The 14,779-nt window shown below is 46.1% G+C and overlaps 1 protein-coding gene across 6 annotated transcripts in view; it reads left to right on the forward strand.

Annotated features, from left to right (window-relative positions):
• The window catches only part of KIAA1671 (KIAA1671 ortholog), a 64,839-nt gene that overhangs the window by 39,684 nt on the left and 10,376 nt on the right, over nt 1–14,779 (forward strand). The window contains exon 1 of one of the 6 annotated variants that reach the window (XM_068208647.1): nt 3,855–4,936. The exons of 4 other annotated variants lie outside the window; for them this stretch is intronic. In XM_068208647.1, the coding sequence (XP_068064748.1) occupies nt 4,652–4,936 (285 nt within the window). In that variant the 5' untranslated portion in view covers nt 3,855–4,651. Of the gene's footprint in view, nt 1–3,854; nt 4,937–11,300; nt 11,461–14,779 lie in introns of those variants that run through there. One more of the 6 variants, XM_068208650.1, reaches the window with a different exon arrangement.

The raw sequence follows: 14,779 nt of genomic DNA on the forward strand, positions 1-14,779 counted from the left end.
GCTGAGTATCTGCCATGGAGCAGATCCTCTGCTCCAGCTGCTGAGCTTTGATCTCTCTCTGCCAGAGGTGCAGCCAAGCATTTCTTTTTTTAATTTAAATGAGAATTGGAAGGTGACATGGTAAAATCTCCATGATGGGGTGTTGCACGTGAGAATTCAGGCTGTGATTAGGAATGCTTGCTGCTCCTTCTTGGAATGCGACAATTCTCTTGGCTAAACAGAGAATACAGAGGCAAAACCAAGGAGCCTATAAAACCATGAGTTGTTTGTCATGTCTGAGGAGCCCAAGAGTAATTGAGTCTGGAGCCGTGCAACCGAGCCCAGCCCAGTGCTGCATCTTTAAATAGCCCATCATGCCAAACACAAGAGGTTAAATAAAGTTCTCTTACTAATGAAGCAGAAGGAGAGTTGGTGTGGAATGCAGGGCTGGGACAGCCTTACAAGGACAGGCTTTGCTCCCGGGGGTGTCACAAGGTGGGACTGGAGCTGCCCGTGGTCCTCACAAGTGCGGGGTCCTGCTGTTTGTAGGTGGGATGATGGCTTACAGAAAACCCTTTGGAAATGCCTGGATTAATGCTAATTGGAGGGGAGTGATGGGGGGGAGGGGGTGATAGGAGGAACCCATCAGAGAGTGAATTCCTGACTGAGGTTGCCACGAGGGAAGAGCAGAAATTGTTGTCACACTTAGTCCAGACTAAGGTTGCCCATCCTTCTGCTTTGCTGGCAAGGGATCCTTCAGGGGACCCAGTTGAGGTGAAAACTAATCTCAGGTGTTTTGGTGGGTCTTCAGCTGGATTTCCTTCCCCGTTCCATGGTGCTGGCATGGAGCTGGTGGCAGGGGAACCCCATGGGCTGGAAGGACTCACACCCATAGAGAGGCTGCAAGTCCCACCGGCCCCTCCTGGGCTGTGTGTTCTGTGCTCTGCTGCTTGCAGGCCTTCTTTAAATTGACCTTGCAATCCCACAGAGTCATTAACATAATTACTTGTATTTGAGAGCAGGTGAAGGTCCAAATGAGCTGTAAGAGGCTTTTGGAAAATATAATGTAACCATGGAATTTTGTTTTCTACTGAATAAGGGGAGAAAACAAGGGTTGTTAGGCCTTTGTGCAGGGTTGTGTTTTGAACTGTAGGTGGAATAGATGTTAATAATGGAAGTATCCAATGATGTTTGAATAACGAGGTCCCATTTATACTGAAGTAATTAGTCATGCAGTTTGGGTAGCTGTGTCTGTGTGTGCTCTGTTTTCTGGAGCTGCAGATCCCTGACAGACCCAGGGTGAGATAATCACTCAGATTTGTCAAGGGCAGAAGATCATCTTGTGCTCTTCTTGTTCAGGAACAAACCCTCACTCATCCAGGACTGCTGGGCTGGGGGCCAGTTGGAGAATCCTTCCCTGTGAGGGTGGTGAGGCCCTGGCACAGGGTGCCCAGAGAAGCTGTGGCTGCCCCTGGATCCCTGGAAGTGTCCAAGGCCTGGTTGGACAGGGCTTGGAGCAACCTGGAATAGTGGAAGATACCCACGGCCTCCAAGAGAAAGGACTTTAAAGCTCATCTTATTCTCCTCCCCTGCAAGTTTAGCTGAAGTGCTGGAAAAATTTGACTGTTTGAATTTGATGGTGAAGGTGCATCTGGATTGTTCTCCAAAGCGTTTTGCCCTGATATTAATTGAGGTGTAAATCTAAGCAGTAATTTAGATGCTTCAATACCCAGCAGTGTGCTCACGTGGTGCCAGAATATCCTAAATTTAGTATTGCAGAAAGACTCAAATCAGCAGTTTTCCAGTCTTCTGAGGACAAAAATGGTATATTTGGTATAACGTTCTTTTTCAGGGGAGGTGTAATAAAAAAGTGGAATATATTCTGTAGAGCATTTTCAGACCCTTGAAGTTCCATGCACATGTGTGAGGAGTCCTTGCTGCTCTGTGCATCCTGTGTGAAATCTGGCTGTGCCTCTCCCCCTGTTTGCCCCAGGTGATATTCCAGATGGGGAGTTAAATTTGGGTTCTGCTCTGCCCGTCCTGGTGGGGTGAAGGAACTGCTGACTACCTCACATGGCAGCTCCAGGCAGAGCTCTTGGGCTGCTATTTCAGGGGCTCCTGTATCAGATGGAGCCTGAAACCCTCTGGAATGGCAGAGTGCCCCGGGCAGAATCCCTGCACTGCAGCAGGCACAGAGCTGCACTTGCAAAAGCGCAGATGTTTGAAATATCACACTTAAATTTAACAGCATGAAAATGTGCAGTAAGTCTTAAACTCCAGCCTTGGATGCAGGATCTCCATCATTTGTGAAGCATTATCCATAACTCTGGTAGATAAATTTATTTTTTTCCTATTTCTTTACAAATCTAAGAAATACCCTGCTCTTGGGGAGTCTGGTCAAAACTATCTCTTTCCATTTCCATACAAAAATAACCCCACAGCTCTTTAAGAGAAGAGCTGTGGGGGGGAGGAAAAAGGGTTTTCTCTGTTGGCTGGATTTTCTTTGGTTACTGAGGGCTTTTATAAGGCTGCTAATTTGCAAATGTTCAAAACAAATACATTCAAAAATGAGAATAAGTTAGGGAATGCTACATAGTTGTCACTGAAGTTTTTCCTGGAGGTAAGTTACAGGTTGGTGGAACTGAGCTCCTAAAAACAGGGATTAAAAGGGAAGACACCCTGTTTCCTCAGGGCATCTTGGGTTCATATGTATCTGCAAGGCGCATTTCTGATACCATAAACCTTACGCAAGAACCATTGCACCAAATGTTATCTAGAAATTCTTTGTTCCATTGAATCTCTTCCTGGATAGTTCAGAGGAGCAGAGGGTGATGCAAGTTCATGGTGCTTTGTATGGCAAATTAAGCAACAGCCACAAACCCCCTTGAACAAACAAGAGAGCGAGCAGCTCCCAACGTGCCTGTCTTGCCTCTTTCCCCTTGGTCCTGAACTAGTCACGGCTTGACTTTGGACTTTTAAGTCCAAACTTACGTCATAAACTGAGATTTATTGATTCAAACCCGTAGCTTTTGTTCCTGCTGTCCTCCCAAGTGGGCTTTTCCCAGGAATTCCGTGGCTGGTGACACCTGGGGTCCTCTAAGTTACCCTCAATCATTTTGGGTTTGTGGTACTGACCCTGTGGTCTCCCAGCAGCTGGGGAGGGAGCAGAGCTTAGGAAGGACATGGAGCCGTTCCTCACAGCAGGGAATGGTGTAGAAAAGTGGAAAAAAACCAGCTTCCAATGGTCAGACCTGTTCAGCTTTGGTTTGAGCCTCTGGCTTAATCATTACCCTGTGCTGATAGCACAGTCAGTGGCTGGGACGTGTCCTCTTTGAGGCCATGAATGGCACAGTGAACCAGGTACAGGTGCTGGCACTGCCCAGGTGCCCGTTGAGCAGCAGGACGAGGGTGTAGGTGTAGGATTCCCAGTGGGAATCTTCTAGTGTGGGTGTCAGACGTTCCCTGGCAGGGCCACGTTCCCCAGGAAGGGTTAAAATCAGTAAGTCCACGTGACGTATGCAAACTATGAATCATTCCAATGGATCTGTGCAACTCCTGCCTGCTCTGGAGCCAGCAGATGCTGTTCCCTGCGTTGCCATGGTAACCCTGCCTGTACTATAATAAAGCCCAGCCCAGATCCTTCCTTGGGCAGACCTCTGCGGCTGGTCACCTCCTCATTGTTTCCTCCCCGGAGCACAGGGACGGAGAGGAGAGCAGGCATCGGCATTCCAGAGGCAGCAGCGTTCTCCTGCTTGTAACCTCGTGGTGCCTGCGCTGGGAGCCTGCCCGGGAGGCAGCCGGGCTGCAAACAGCTGTGCACATCCAGAGCTGCTCGGGGCCGTGTGAGGAGAGGAGGCGTGGGGACAGTCCGTGCGTTTGTCCCTGGGCTGGGAGCCCCCCTGGAAGCAGAGGAGCTGATGTCATCCAGCAGCTCTTTTGGCAGGCTCTGAGTCCCGCGGGGAGGGCTGGACACGCTTCCCCTTCAGCCTCCCCCGGCTGCGCTCCGCAGTTCTGCCAGGGGAGAGCTCCAGGATGGTTCCGAAGGCAGCAAGGCTGGTGAGGAGGGGATTCTGCTGCTGACACCCTGCTGCAGAGTTTTTTTGAGAAGAAGCTGGGTTTATTGTTTAGAAGATCGAATCGATTTGCTGCTAAATGGATTGTATAGGAGCACCAGAACTTTGGTCAATGTACTCTCACCTGTCGAGTGGCCGAGCCAGGAGAATAAGATTTGTTTTATCCTTCTGATATTTACAGCAGAACAAAAACTTGGCTTAAAAAGGGAGTTGCTTTTCCTGCTCTGAAATGAGAGAGTAAAAACCTTATTCTCTACTCGCAAATGGACTCGTTTCAAGTGACTATGTCAGGATTTAAACATTGATTTATCTCTTTAACATGGCTGAATTAAACATATTTTGATGGAACTCTGCAAAGCCGATTGTAAGTAGGAAAAGTCTTTTATTTTTTCCTACTTGACAAATACCAGTCTCCCACCTCACAGCTTTGGTTATTGAATTTTAGGAATATGCTGAGGGTGATAGTGCAATGCTGTTTACCTTAGCTGGAAATATTTTATATGCGGAATCACTTTTCGCAAAATAAATCAGGGTTGTTAAAGAGGATATATTTTAATTGCTACTGAATATTGATATTTCATCTCTGCTGGAAAAAAAAGATGGATTACCTTGGAGACAAACTGACAGTGGCACAAACTCACATGACCCAGTGGATGGGCACAGTGCGGAGATCCTTGCAGGAAGCACTAAATTTAGTCACTACTGCGGTGGCTCATGAGCGGAGTGGAGGGGAAGGTGGCACCAGGACTCCCTTCAAGAGAACCTCTTCCTTCAGGCACTTTGCATCCCGGAGCAGAGAGTCCTTCCGAAGGTTTTCAGTGCGGAGTCAGCAGAGGTTTTCCTCTCTGAGGAAGAGGCAGCCCAGCTCAGAGGCCCCCGAGCTTGTAAGCGATGCACCTTTTTGAGACCCTCAGGGGAGGGAATTCAGTGCAAACCCTCGGGTTTGTTGCAGCATTTTATCTCCTAACAAAACCTCCCTCCTGTCTGCTTTTCCATCTAAAAACAGCCCCCAAAACACCTCCAGATAGTGCTGTCTGTCTGTCTGCTCCCAGCTGCTTTCTTCCTGCAGCGCAGGTGGATGTTTTCACTTGCCAGGGAATCCAGGTTTGGGGAATGGGAAAAATGTGGTTGATTTTGAAGCGAGACAGTAAGGTAGGAGACATATTGGTCTGAAATTAGAAAGTTAAGCTGAAACTAGGCTGGTGTTGGTCAGTTCCCCAGCACAGGCCAGCACAGCTTTGGGTGTGCTTCAGTATTTGTGATTTTCTAGTAAAAAACACCTGAAGCTAAATTTGTAAGAAGAGTGATGTGCTGTCACTGTGCAGGCGACATGATTGATCATTATTTACTTCTTTTATTGAAAAATAGGTGGTTTTTTCTCAGAATGCTTCCTACTTTGTCATGCCCTAGAAGCTGTAGGGTCACTGTGACTTGTGAAGGCTGTGGCGTGCCAGAGACAGGGTGCACTTCCTGGGACCAAAGGAAAGGTGAAGAGCTCTTGGTTCTCCACAGCTCTGTGCCAGACAGAGCCCTTTCCCCTCCCATTTTTGTTGGTCTCCAGGTTATTTTCAGGATGGACTGTCTGTATTCCATGGCATGGCAAAGAGGTGGAGGAGAGGCTGGTTTCCTGAGGGCTGCAGCTGCCATGACCTTCCTGGCCATTATTGACACCCCCAATTCTAGTTCTGGCACATCCTGCAAAGCAGCAAAGGTTTGGGGTGATAGGGAGTGAAAGGGAAGAAAATCAGGTTTATTCTGTTTATTTCATGGAAAGGAGCTGAAACCGGTGTTTTGAGTTGTACCTGAAACTGGTGATTTAAGCCCAATGTTTGACCAGTGACTGTGGTTGAACTGTGTGGAAAGGGGCCCCAAGCCTTGGTGCCAACATGTGGGTAAATCCAAACTCTCTGAAGTGGCTAAAATGTTTTGTTTTGTTTTTTTATTATTAAACAAAACATTTACTCATTGTGAAGTGTAAACACAGGCAGCTCTGGCAGGGTTTGCTCAGAGAATGAGTGCAGGTGACGCTGCATTCCTTGGGCAGGTGTGGTGTTTGAATATGGCTCTTTCCACTGCTCTCTATCAGCACTGGGTAGTGCATTTCTGTCCCAGCTTGCTATCCATGTCCTGTTTGGACAGACTGGGAAAGAAAATAATGTCAAGTAAGCACAAAAGAATGAAGAAGAAAATATTTGGTAACCACTGTTACAGTGTTAGCATGGTGAAGTTCTGTTGGCTTTTTTTTTTTTTAAGCTGGTGTTTTAGATTTATTGGAATCATCTGAATGAACAACTCGTGTAAAAGAAGGCTGAAAAATGGGAATGTGAAACCTGCAGAGGACAAATGTTCTGCTGTCCTACACAGCACTGCTTACGGAGCAGAAATCAGGAGACACGGGGTGACCTTTTCACTTAAGTCACTGGTGACAGTGCTGGAGCTGCTGTTCCTCTGTTTCAGCAGGAATTCTGCTTGTGCTTGGCTTTATGTGTGAATTTGGTTTCACTTGGGCTCAAACTTAAGGTCTGAGCACTCCAAGAAGTTTGTGGTTGGTGCCATTGTGTCTGGCAAACAGACCTGGAGCTGGTACTTCTTTTGCTGTTTTACAAGAGGATCCTCCTGTCTTAGTCCTTGGAACTACAGACATTGTGTTACAAAAAGCTATGGAATGAGTCAAAAGTGTGTAATTCATGTAAACTGATTTCTGTGCTGCTTTAGGGCTGTAGTGTAGAGCAGTCACTCGGGGCTGATGGAGTTTTTAAAGGAGCAGCCGTGCCTGTGAACCCCTGCCTGACACAGCCAGGGGTTTCCAGCTCACTTCCCTGCTGCCACTGGTGGCTGCTGGTGGAGAACTTGGCACAGAAATCTCTCCAAATTCAACTCAGGCAGCACAATTTAAGTCAGCGTGAGTAAACTTCTTCACCCGCACATCTGCGAATCCATAGCTGAGCTTGCAGAAGTTTTTACTTTGCAGTGAGACCTTTTAAATAGAAGCTGATTTTTCTTTCAGGTATTTTGATGGAGTTAATTGTCCATTTTCATCTCATGTCATCATCTTGGTGTCTTTGTAAGAGGAGCAGAGATACATGCATTAAACATGGCCTCAGATTTAATCAGGGTCTGTCGGTCATGGTTCTATTATAGGTGTGAGATCTGGTTTCACAGCCAGCACTGTTCTAGGTCTCGAGGTTTGTTGCCATACAATAAAACCAGGGCAAGCTGTTTGATTCCCTTGGCTCCATTTACACTGCTAAAAAAAGTCATGGAAAACCTCAGAGGTGTTTCACACAGAACAGGAAAGATTAATTCTGGGCCTGAGAGTGGTCGATGTGTTTTACCTAAATTGCTCTGATACATGCTGAAAATAACATCTAAGTGCATTTAGTAGTACTTTGCTTTTGGTGTACTGGGCAGTCAAAGAAAATGTTGTTTTCATTCAAAATTCATCTGGCAGCATCACCATTACTTAGTTTGGATTCAGTTTTTAATTCCAAAATAAAGATGGAGGTGGAATCATTTGCTTCATGCATGTGTCCCAGATGTGCTGGGAGGGCACTTAGTCCTTTTGAGGGTTTTTGTTGCATCCTACAGCCCTTTCCCTGCTAGAGGCTGAAATTCCCATCCTAGTTTTTATTAATCTTCCCAGATGTTTCATTCTAAGCTTGTTTCTGGGGAAAGCTGGTGGACACTACCTTTTCCCATCAAACAGGATCCCTTTCTGGAGCAGGGCAAGGCCATGGTTTGAGTTCCACACCTGCATTCACTTGGGACTGTGTCTCTCCTTATAGAAAAGCTTTGATCTGCAGTGCTTGTTATATTGTACCCAAATCTGTCTGCAAAATGTTTGTCCTTTGTGGTAAACATCCTTCAACAAACTATTTGTAAAGAGAAATTACTACAAGTTGGTGCTTTGATTCTGAACTTGGAATAGGTACAGGCCCTACGGTGAATAGTTGCTGAATCTTTCTGCCCTAATATTCACTGAGAACACAGTGAGTTGTTCTCAAAAATAATATTTTGGTACTATCAGTAAATGGAATTTTAATCTTTAAATTTTATCTTTAAACTCCTAGGGAGCTGTTAGGGTAGGGGGAAGCAAGTTTGCAGCAAGCAGCCTTTAAAAATGAGTTGTTTGTCTTGTTTGGGGCTGGGGGGAGGAGTGAAGCTGTTCAATTTAATTAATGAAGATACAAGGCCCAGTGCTGAAACAGTTCCTGCTTTTTCATTCTTAATAACTTCTCTTTGGTTTAACAGGCCATGAACGTAGCTGGCAGATAAATCTGGGCCAGAAATCCATAGTGATGGGCATTTGGTAGCTGCCTTTGTTGTTCTCTCGTTATTTTGACAGGAATAATTATTTAAACGACTTTACTCTGTGATTTCACTTAGGCTGACTGCAAGGAGTTGATTTTTACCATGCTCTTAAACAAGAAGATAATAGTATAAATAAATTTAGAGCTGATATTTTGACTTCTCTGAATGCAAGCCTTAGAATCATAGAATCCCAGAAGAATTTGGGTTGAAAGGAGGCTTAAAATTACCCAGTCCCACCCCCTGCCATGGGCTGGGACACCTTGCAGTATCCCGGGTTTTTCCAGCCTGGCCTTGGACACTTCCAGGGATGGGGCAGCCACAGCTTCTCTGGACACGCTGTGCCATGTCCTCCCACCCTCACAGCCTCCCTGTTCTGGCAATCCATTTTTACTGGAATTGGTAATATTGGGAAAGTTTTGGGAAACACTCCTGGTGTTCACTGGGGGGTGACTGTGTGTGTGTTTTGACTGCTGGCTCCTAAAACATCTCCTGAGCTGTGTGTTGAAACGAGCATGTTTGTTATTCACTTGTTGTCAGGAAATCCTATCACTTTCTCTACATCTTTAATTCCAGGCTTTAAGCTAAGGAGCGCTTTTTTCCCAGGAATGTTTGTTTGAAGTTTAACTTGTGTCTCATGTGGAGAGACGTTTACTGTGCAGAAGAGCTGTGAAATGCAGCATTTGGAGTAGGAGGTGTTGATTTCAACTATGCAGCTTTTCAAAAAAAGCAAATCTATCCCCTCCTTGGCATCCCAGAATGAAATTGCCTTGTTCTGGCTTGTGCCTCCTGCAGTGTTGAAGTCGAGGGATCCTGTTCCACGCTTAGAGCCAGGTTTTATTAACTCTGATGAGAGTTACACGTGCCCTGGGGAGAGCCTGGATTCCCTGTCACTGCTCAGGATCTTCCTGATGGAGCCTCTGGCTCCTTCCTGCTGCCTTGGCTTTCTTAGAGGTTCATTCCTTATCAGCTTGCCTGCCTGAGGCTGAAAAGGAAATTGAATCTGATGGTACAGGAGAGGTTTTAAAGATGTTCCCTGCTAGTTCCTCTGCTGTGCTGTGGTGTTGTACACTCCCACCTCTCAGAGGAAGTGCTGTTGTGGCTCACTCAGCCCTAGCAGGGCTCTTATATTTAGAATTCGATTCTCGTCTGCTTTTTGCACATCGGGTCAACCTCTGCTCCATCTTCAGCTTTGCCCTGAACCTCCTGACCTGTGTGTGGTGAGTATTTACAGTGGGGCAGAGCAGCTCAATTTGCAGGGTAGAAAAAATGACAAACTCTCAAATGTCTTTGAAATCCTCTGTGGAATGAGGAGGATAACAGCACCAGCAGTTACTGCAGGAGCAGGGAGCTGATGTCACTGCATGATCGTAACCAGATCCCTGGCAAAACCAACTTCATCTGTATTCATCTGACCACATTCTCTGTTGTGTCCAGAATCGATGCAGGGTAGACTTTGGGTCTCTCTTTGGTGCTGCAGCCTGTGCCAGGGCTTTACCACCCTCACAGGCAAGAATTTCTTCCTAATATCTGATCTAAACCTGCCCTATGCCACTTTAAAACCATTCCCCTCCAAAGTCCATCCCCAGCTCTCTTGGAGCTCCTTTAGTACATCTGCTTTGCTGCAATTTTTGCTGTGCCATTCCAGGGAGAAAGGGTTGGGATCCAGTCCAGTGCATCAATGGGGAAGCAATGGAAAGGTGGAGAATTAGACCAGTCACCCTCTAAAAACAACTTCTGTTTTGTAAGGGAAATGCTGTCAAGCTTTAGCATCAGGGATGTAATTGGTGGTTGGGTATCATATCCCTGTGGAAGAGGCAGGGAAAACTCATATGGAAAAGCAGCCCAGGGTTGCATAGCAACAGGGAGGCTGTCAGGCCTGATGGCATTTATGAGATGCTTGGTACTGTGGGACTGGAACGTACTCCACTGCCCATGGGAGAGGGAAACATCCATTATTTAAAGGATTTTTGAGCAGAGCAGTGGAGCTCCTTAGGATCTGAGAGAGCTGAATGTGTTGAGTGAGTGCTCGCAGTCACATGGGGCACACGTGCGTTTCTCCAGGCACTATTTGTGCATTCAGCAGTAGCAGCAGCAGCTCCAGTTTTTCGCATAAAACCAGCTTGTCCTGCCCAGCCCAGGATGCAGCAGGGCCAGAGGGATCATGGAATGGTCTGGGTTGGGAGGGACCTTAAGGCTCATCCCATTGCAGCCCCTGCCATGGGCAGGGACACCTTCCACTATCCCAGGCTGCTCCAAGCCCTGTCCAACCTGGCCTGGGACACTTCCAGGGATGGGGCAGCCACAGCTACCCTGGGCATTTCTTCCTGACATGAATCTGAACCTACTCTCTGTCAGTGGGAAGCCATTCCCCCTTGTCCAAAGTCCCTCCCCAGCTCTCTTGGAGCCCCTTTAGATACTGCAAGGCCATAGTAAGGTCTCCCTGGAGCCTTCTCTTCTCCAGGCTGAACAACCCCAGTTCTCAGCCTTTCCTTATGGGAGAGCTGCTCCCTCTAATCCCTCTAATCATCTTCAGGGCCTCCTCTGGACGCACTCCAACATCTGCACGTCCTCCCTGTGCTGGGACCCCAGAGCTGGACATCCCACAAATGGATGCTCCACCTGAGCAGGCACTGTGGCCACTCACTGCCATCTCCGTACCTGCTGACCACCGTGGAGGTGCCTGTGTAGGGCTGGAAAGCCCTGGAGGTTCTGAGATGGATTAATTCCATTAATTCTGTCCCTGCTCTTGGGGCTGGTCTCCAGGGATGGGGGCAGTGCTGTCCTGTTTAGGCTGTTGTGCTGGCAGGGGTGTTTGGGAGGGCTGGGGAGCCTTCCCTCATGCTGGAGGTCTGGAACTCATCCCTGAGCTCAGCTGGGCAGTTCCTGGAACTCTTTATCTGGGGCTGCAGCAGGGAGGGTGGGGGCAGAAGGTGCTGCCTCAGCCTGGAACGTTCCCCTAGGCACTGACTCCTTTCAGCAATTAATTAAAGCACAGAGCTGGCTGATCTCACCAGTCTGAATCCCACCTGATTGCTGGGAATTAAGAGGAGCTGGAGCCATGACTTACTCCTTATGGGCAGCATTCATTGGATGGATAGTAAGTACAGATGGAAATCCTGGGATCCTCTTCCCACTTGCTGTCTTGACATTTGGGTACTTCCAAATTAAAATCCATGTGCTGTGACCCATAGGCCCTCTTATTGTGGTGGCGTTTTCAGTGTTGGTTGGTTTCAATCTGATGTTATGTTATGATAATTCTGTTAGTGCTCCAAAATATATAATTCACTTCTTACTCCTTAGAATTTTTAGAGTAATTGTAGAATAATTTAGGTTATAAAGGACTTCTTGTGCTTATCAAGCCCAGCATCCCTTTCAAAGCAGAGTCCACTACAAAATAATACTATAAAAAATGAATAGGTGGAGGTCTGTTGCTGTCTTCCTGGCATGCTGCAGAGGAACAGCTGGAATGCTTTTCAGGATTTGTAAAGACTTGTGAGCTCTGCTAAAATGCAGTGTTACACTTAAGGGGCAATTTAATCACATTTTTTGCTTCTTTAATTAAAGTAAGGAGAGGAGAAAATGAAAAAAAAAAAGAAGCAGCAGCTCTTTTCAAGAAATCGGCACCATTTTTTCTCTGAGTTGTGTATTAACAAGGCAGATGGTCAAAACTTCCTTCCATTGTGCAGTTCCTCTTCATACCCAATCCATGCCAGTGGAATTTAGCTCTGAACATTCACACTCAAGCTGTGGGCTGTCACTTTGGCTGGCTGATGTCTTGGGCTCCTTGGCAAACAAAGATATTTTTGAAACTGTCTGTGCAGCTTCTGACTCAGGAGATCTCTCAGAGCTGGTGTTCCTCCTGTGCCAGGTCTTCATTTCCCATCAGTGCAGGAGGGTTTTGCACATAAATGTCTGCATTGACTCAGAGTTAGGGGTGATTTTGGGGCTGGTGGGACCAATGCTGTGTGTGCATCGTTTTCAGGAATGCGAAATTGCAGGAGTAATCAGCCCTGGACTGTAGCCAAGCCCAGCTTAATTCCAAGGGAGGACTGAAAGAGGCACAATCATAATGGCTCATTTTAGAAGAACCAGAGGCAAAGCAGGACACAGCTCAGCTGCTTAATTTTATAGAAAAATTAAGTAGATTTTTTCCCTAGCTCCTGTTTTAAAAATTGGGGAGTTAAAGATCAAAGCTTGGAGAATTACAGCATTTGAAACCTGGATCAGGCATGGGTTTTATTTGATTTGGGAGATTTTTCTGTCATCATAAATTAGAAAAGTTCTAATTTGGGTTTATCTCATGTGCTAAAAAGACACCAGACCCCTCTTTACTGCTTTTTCCTTTGGAATGATTGGTTTTCCAGTTTCCTGAATATTCTGTTTATGGAGGAAATGTCTGTACCTTGCCTGGCTTTGTGTTGACTGCCTTGAGTCAGTAGTGTGGTGACAATAATAGAAAAGAGATCTTCAAAAGAAAAGCTAAAGCTCTTCATTCTTGCTAATAATCACCTTCTGGCAAGGAAAATCTTCCTGGTTTGTTGTCACTTCCTTCCTCAGCACCCCCTCTCCTCTGAGCTGCTGCACAGGCTATAAATTGCTTTTCTGCACTGCTCTCAGTGTCCCCAGCCAACACCTCCTCCACCAGCCAAGGAGAGGATCAGCTCCTCTTCCCACTCCTTATTTATCTGCTTGGTACCTAGAGAGAGTTTATTTTTCCCAATTAATCATTTGGCACCTTAAAAAGTACGTGTTGAAAGGGCCTGTCAGGGAAGGACACAATCGTCTTGAAATAAGCAGCTTCCTCCAGAAGCAAAATAAAATAATGATTCTGAATATAAAAAAGTCTTCAGAACACAGAGAACTCTAGCTTTCATAGGGTTTGGAGTGTTTTATTCTTGACTTTTAGCTTTGGTTTGTTGTATTGAACTTAACTTCACAATGCATTCAGAAGCAGTAATTTTATTTCTTTTTCAGGCTTGTTTTGGGCTTAGCACAGAGAAATAACTCTGCTAATGGTGTCATTCTGGGCAGCAGTGTAAAATGTTGTTAGGTATTACTGAGCCTTCACAGGAGTGGTGTCTTTGCATCTAAACTTGACCCCTGTGGCTGCTGAGCCGTTGTTATCTGGGCTGCCCACATCCCTCCTGCACAGCCCCCAGGGCCCCGATAACTCAGCACTGTGTAAACAAGGGCTCCCCACTGCAGCACGACAAAAGCTGCTCCTCTGCTGCTCCTGTTCCTGTTTCTAAGCTTTTTAGTCCAATTTCTAGTAAAACAGTATGAGTGATTGCAAATAAAATGGTGCCATGTGTAGAGGAGTTAACGGGCTTTAGTTGTAACCAGTGGAAAATGCTGTACAGATTGATTATAAGAGTGGGGTAACTCATCATGTGGGATAGGCATTGAAAAAAATTCATAATAAGCATGAAGGTGGAAAATAATCCCCTGAATGAGTGTGGACAGTTGGGAGGGAAGTGAGAAGAGCCACTGGTATTTATTAGTCCCTTTCCTAGAAGGGCAGCCACTGGCCAAAGGTACTGTGGCCACTGGGTGAGAGCTGAGCCCAGGAGTCCCTGGAGCAAATTATGAGACTGGGAAGCTGCAGAGGGAATTTGTGGAAGGCAAAACATACAGCCAAGCCAAGCAGGAGGAAATGCCCTGTGGTTTCTAGGAAATACCAGACTGTCTCCTGTGTTGGAAGCAGCGTGTGCCTGGCTTGCATTTGGAATCTTGTACCTGGCATGGACTGGGAAATGTAAGAGCTTAACTCGCCTCCAGGCATTCATGTACATATCTCTATTTAGATATCTATATAGGATAGGTTTGACTCCATCTTTTTGAGGTTTTTTTCCCAACCTTAAAGATCCTATGATTGTATAAAGTGTAAGAACCAGTGAATTCTGGGGCTGCAGGAACATCTGGAGTATGAAAAGCAGGAAATGTCTGTTCCGTGTAACTCACAAACCAAGCCAGTTTTACTTGAGTATTGCAAACAGAATTTAACTTAGTCTTTCACTTGGAGGTGCATGGTGATAGTTGGAGCAAATGGTGGAGCCTTTTGTATTTTCTTTGCATTAAAACACAAACACTCTGTCAGCAGCAAAGAGCACAACAGGGCTGGAGAGTGGCTGTGGCCACTGGGAAATAAGAACTGGTTATGAGAACTGGAAGTGTTGTGGGACTTCTTCAGTAGCCAGGTGTCAGCACTGCTGAATTATTATTAATGGTTTTATAGTCTTAAGGCAGCATTCTTTAGGTGTACAAAATAAAAGAAACAAGTAAACATGCAGTCTCCCTTTTTCCCCCCAATAATATGAAGGAATTCTACATATTAAATATGGGATTTCTTAATTACTGTTTCTTTGTATGTGCTGCCAGAAGAGATGTGTTCTAGTCCCAGCAACGTGTTCTGCTCA

Source organism: Anomalospiza imberbis, chromosome 18 (genome assembly GCF_031753505.1).
Source record: "Anomalospiza imberbis isolate Cuckoo-Finch-1a 21T00152 chromosome 18, ASM3175350v1, whole genome shotgun sequence".
NCBI classification, from domain to species: Eukaryota; Metazoa; Chordata; class Aves; order Passeriformes; family Viduidae; genus Anomalospiza; species Anomalospiza imberbis.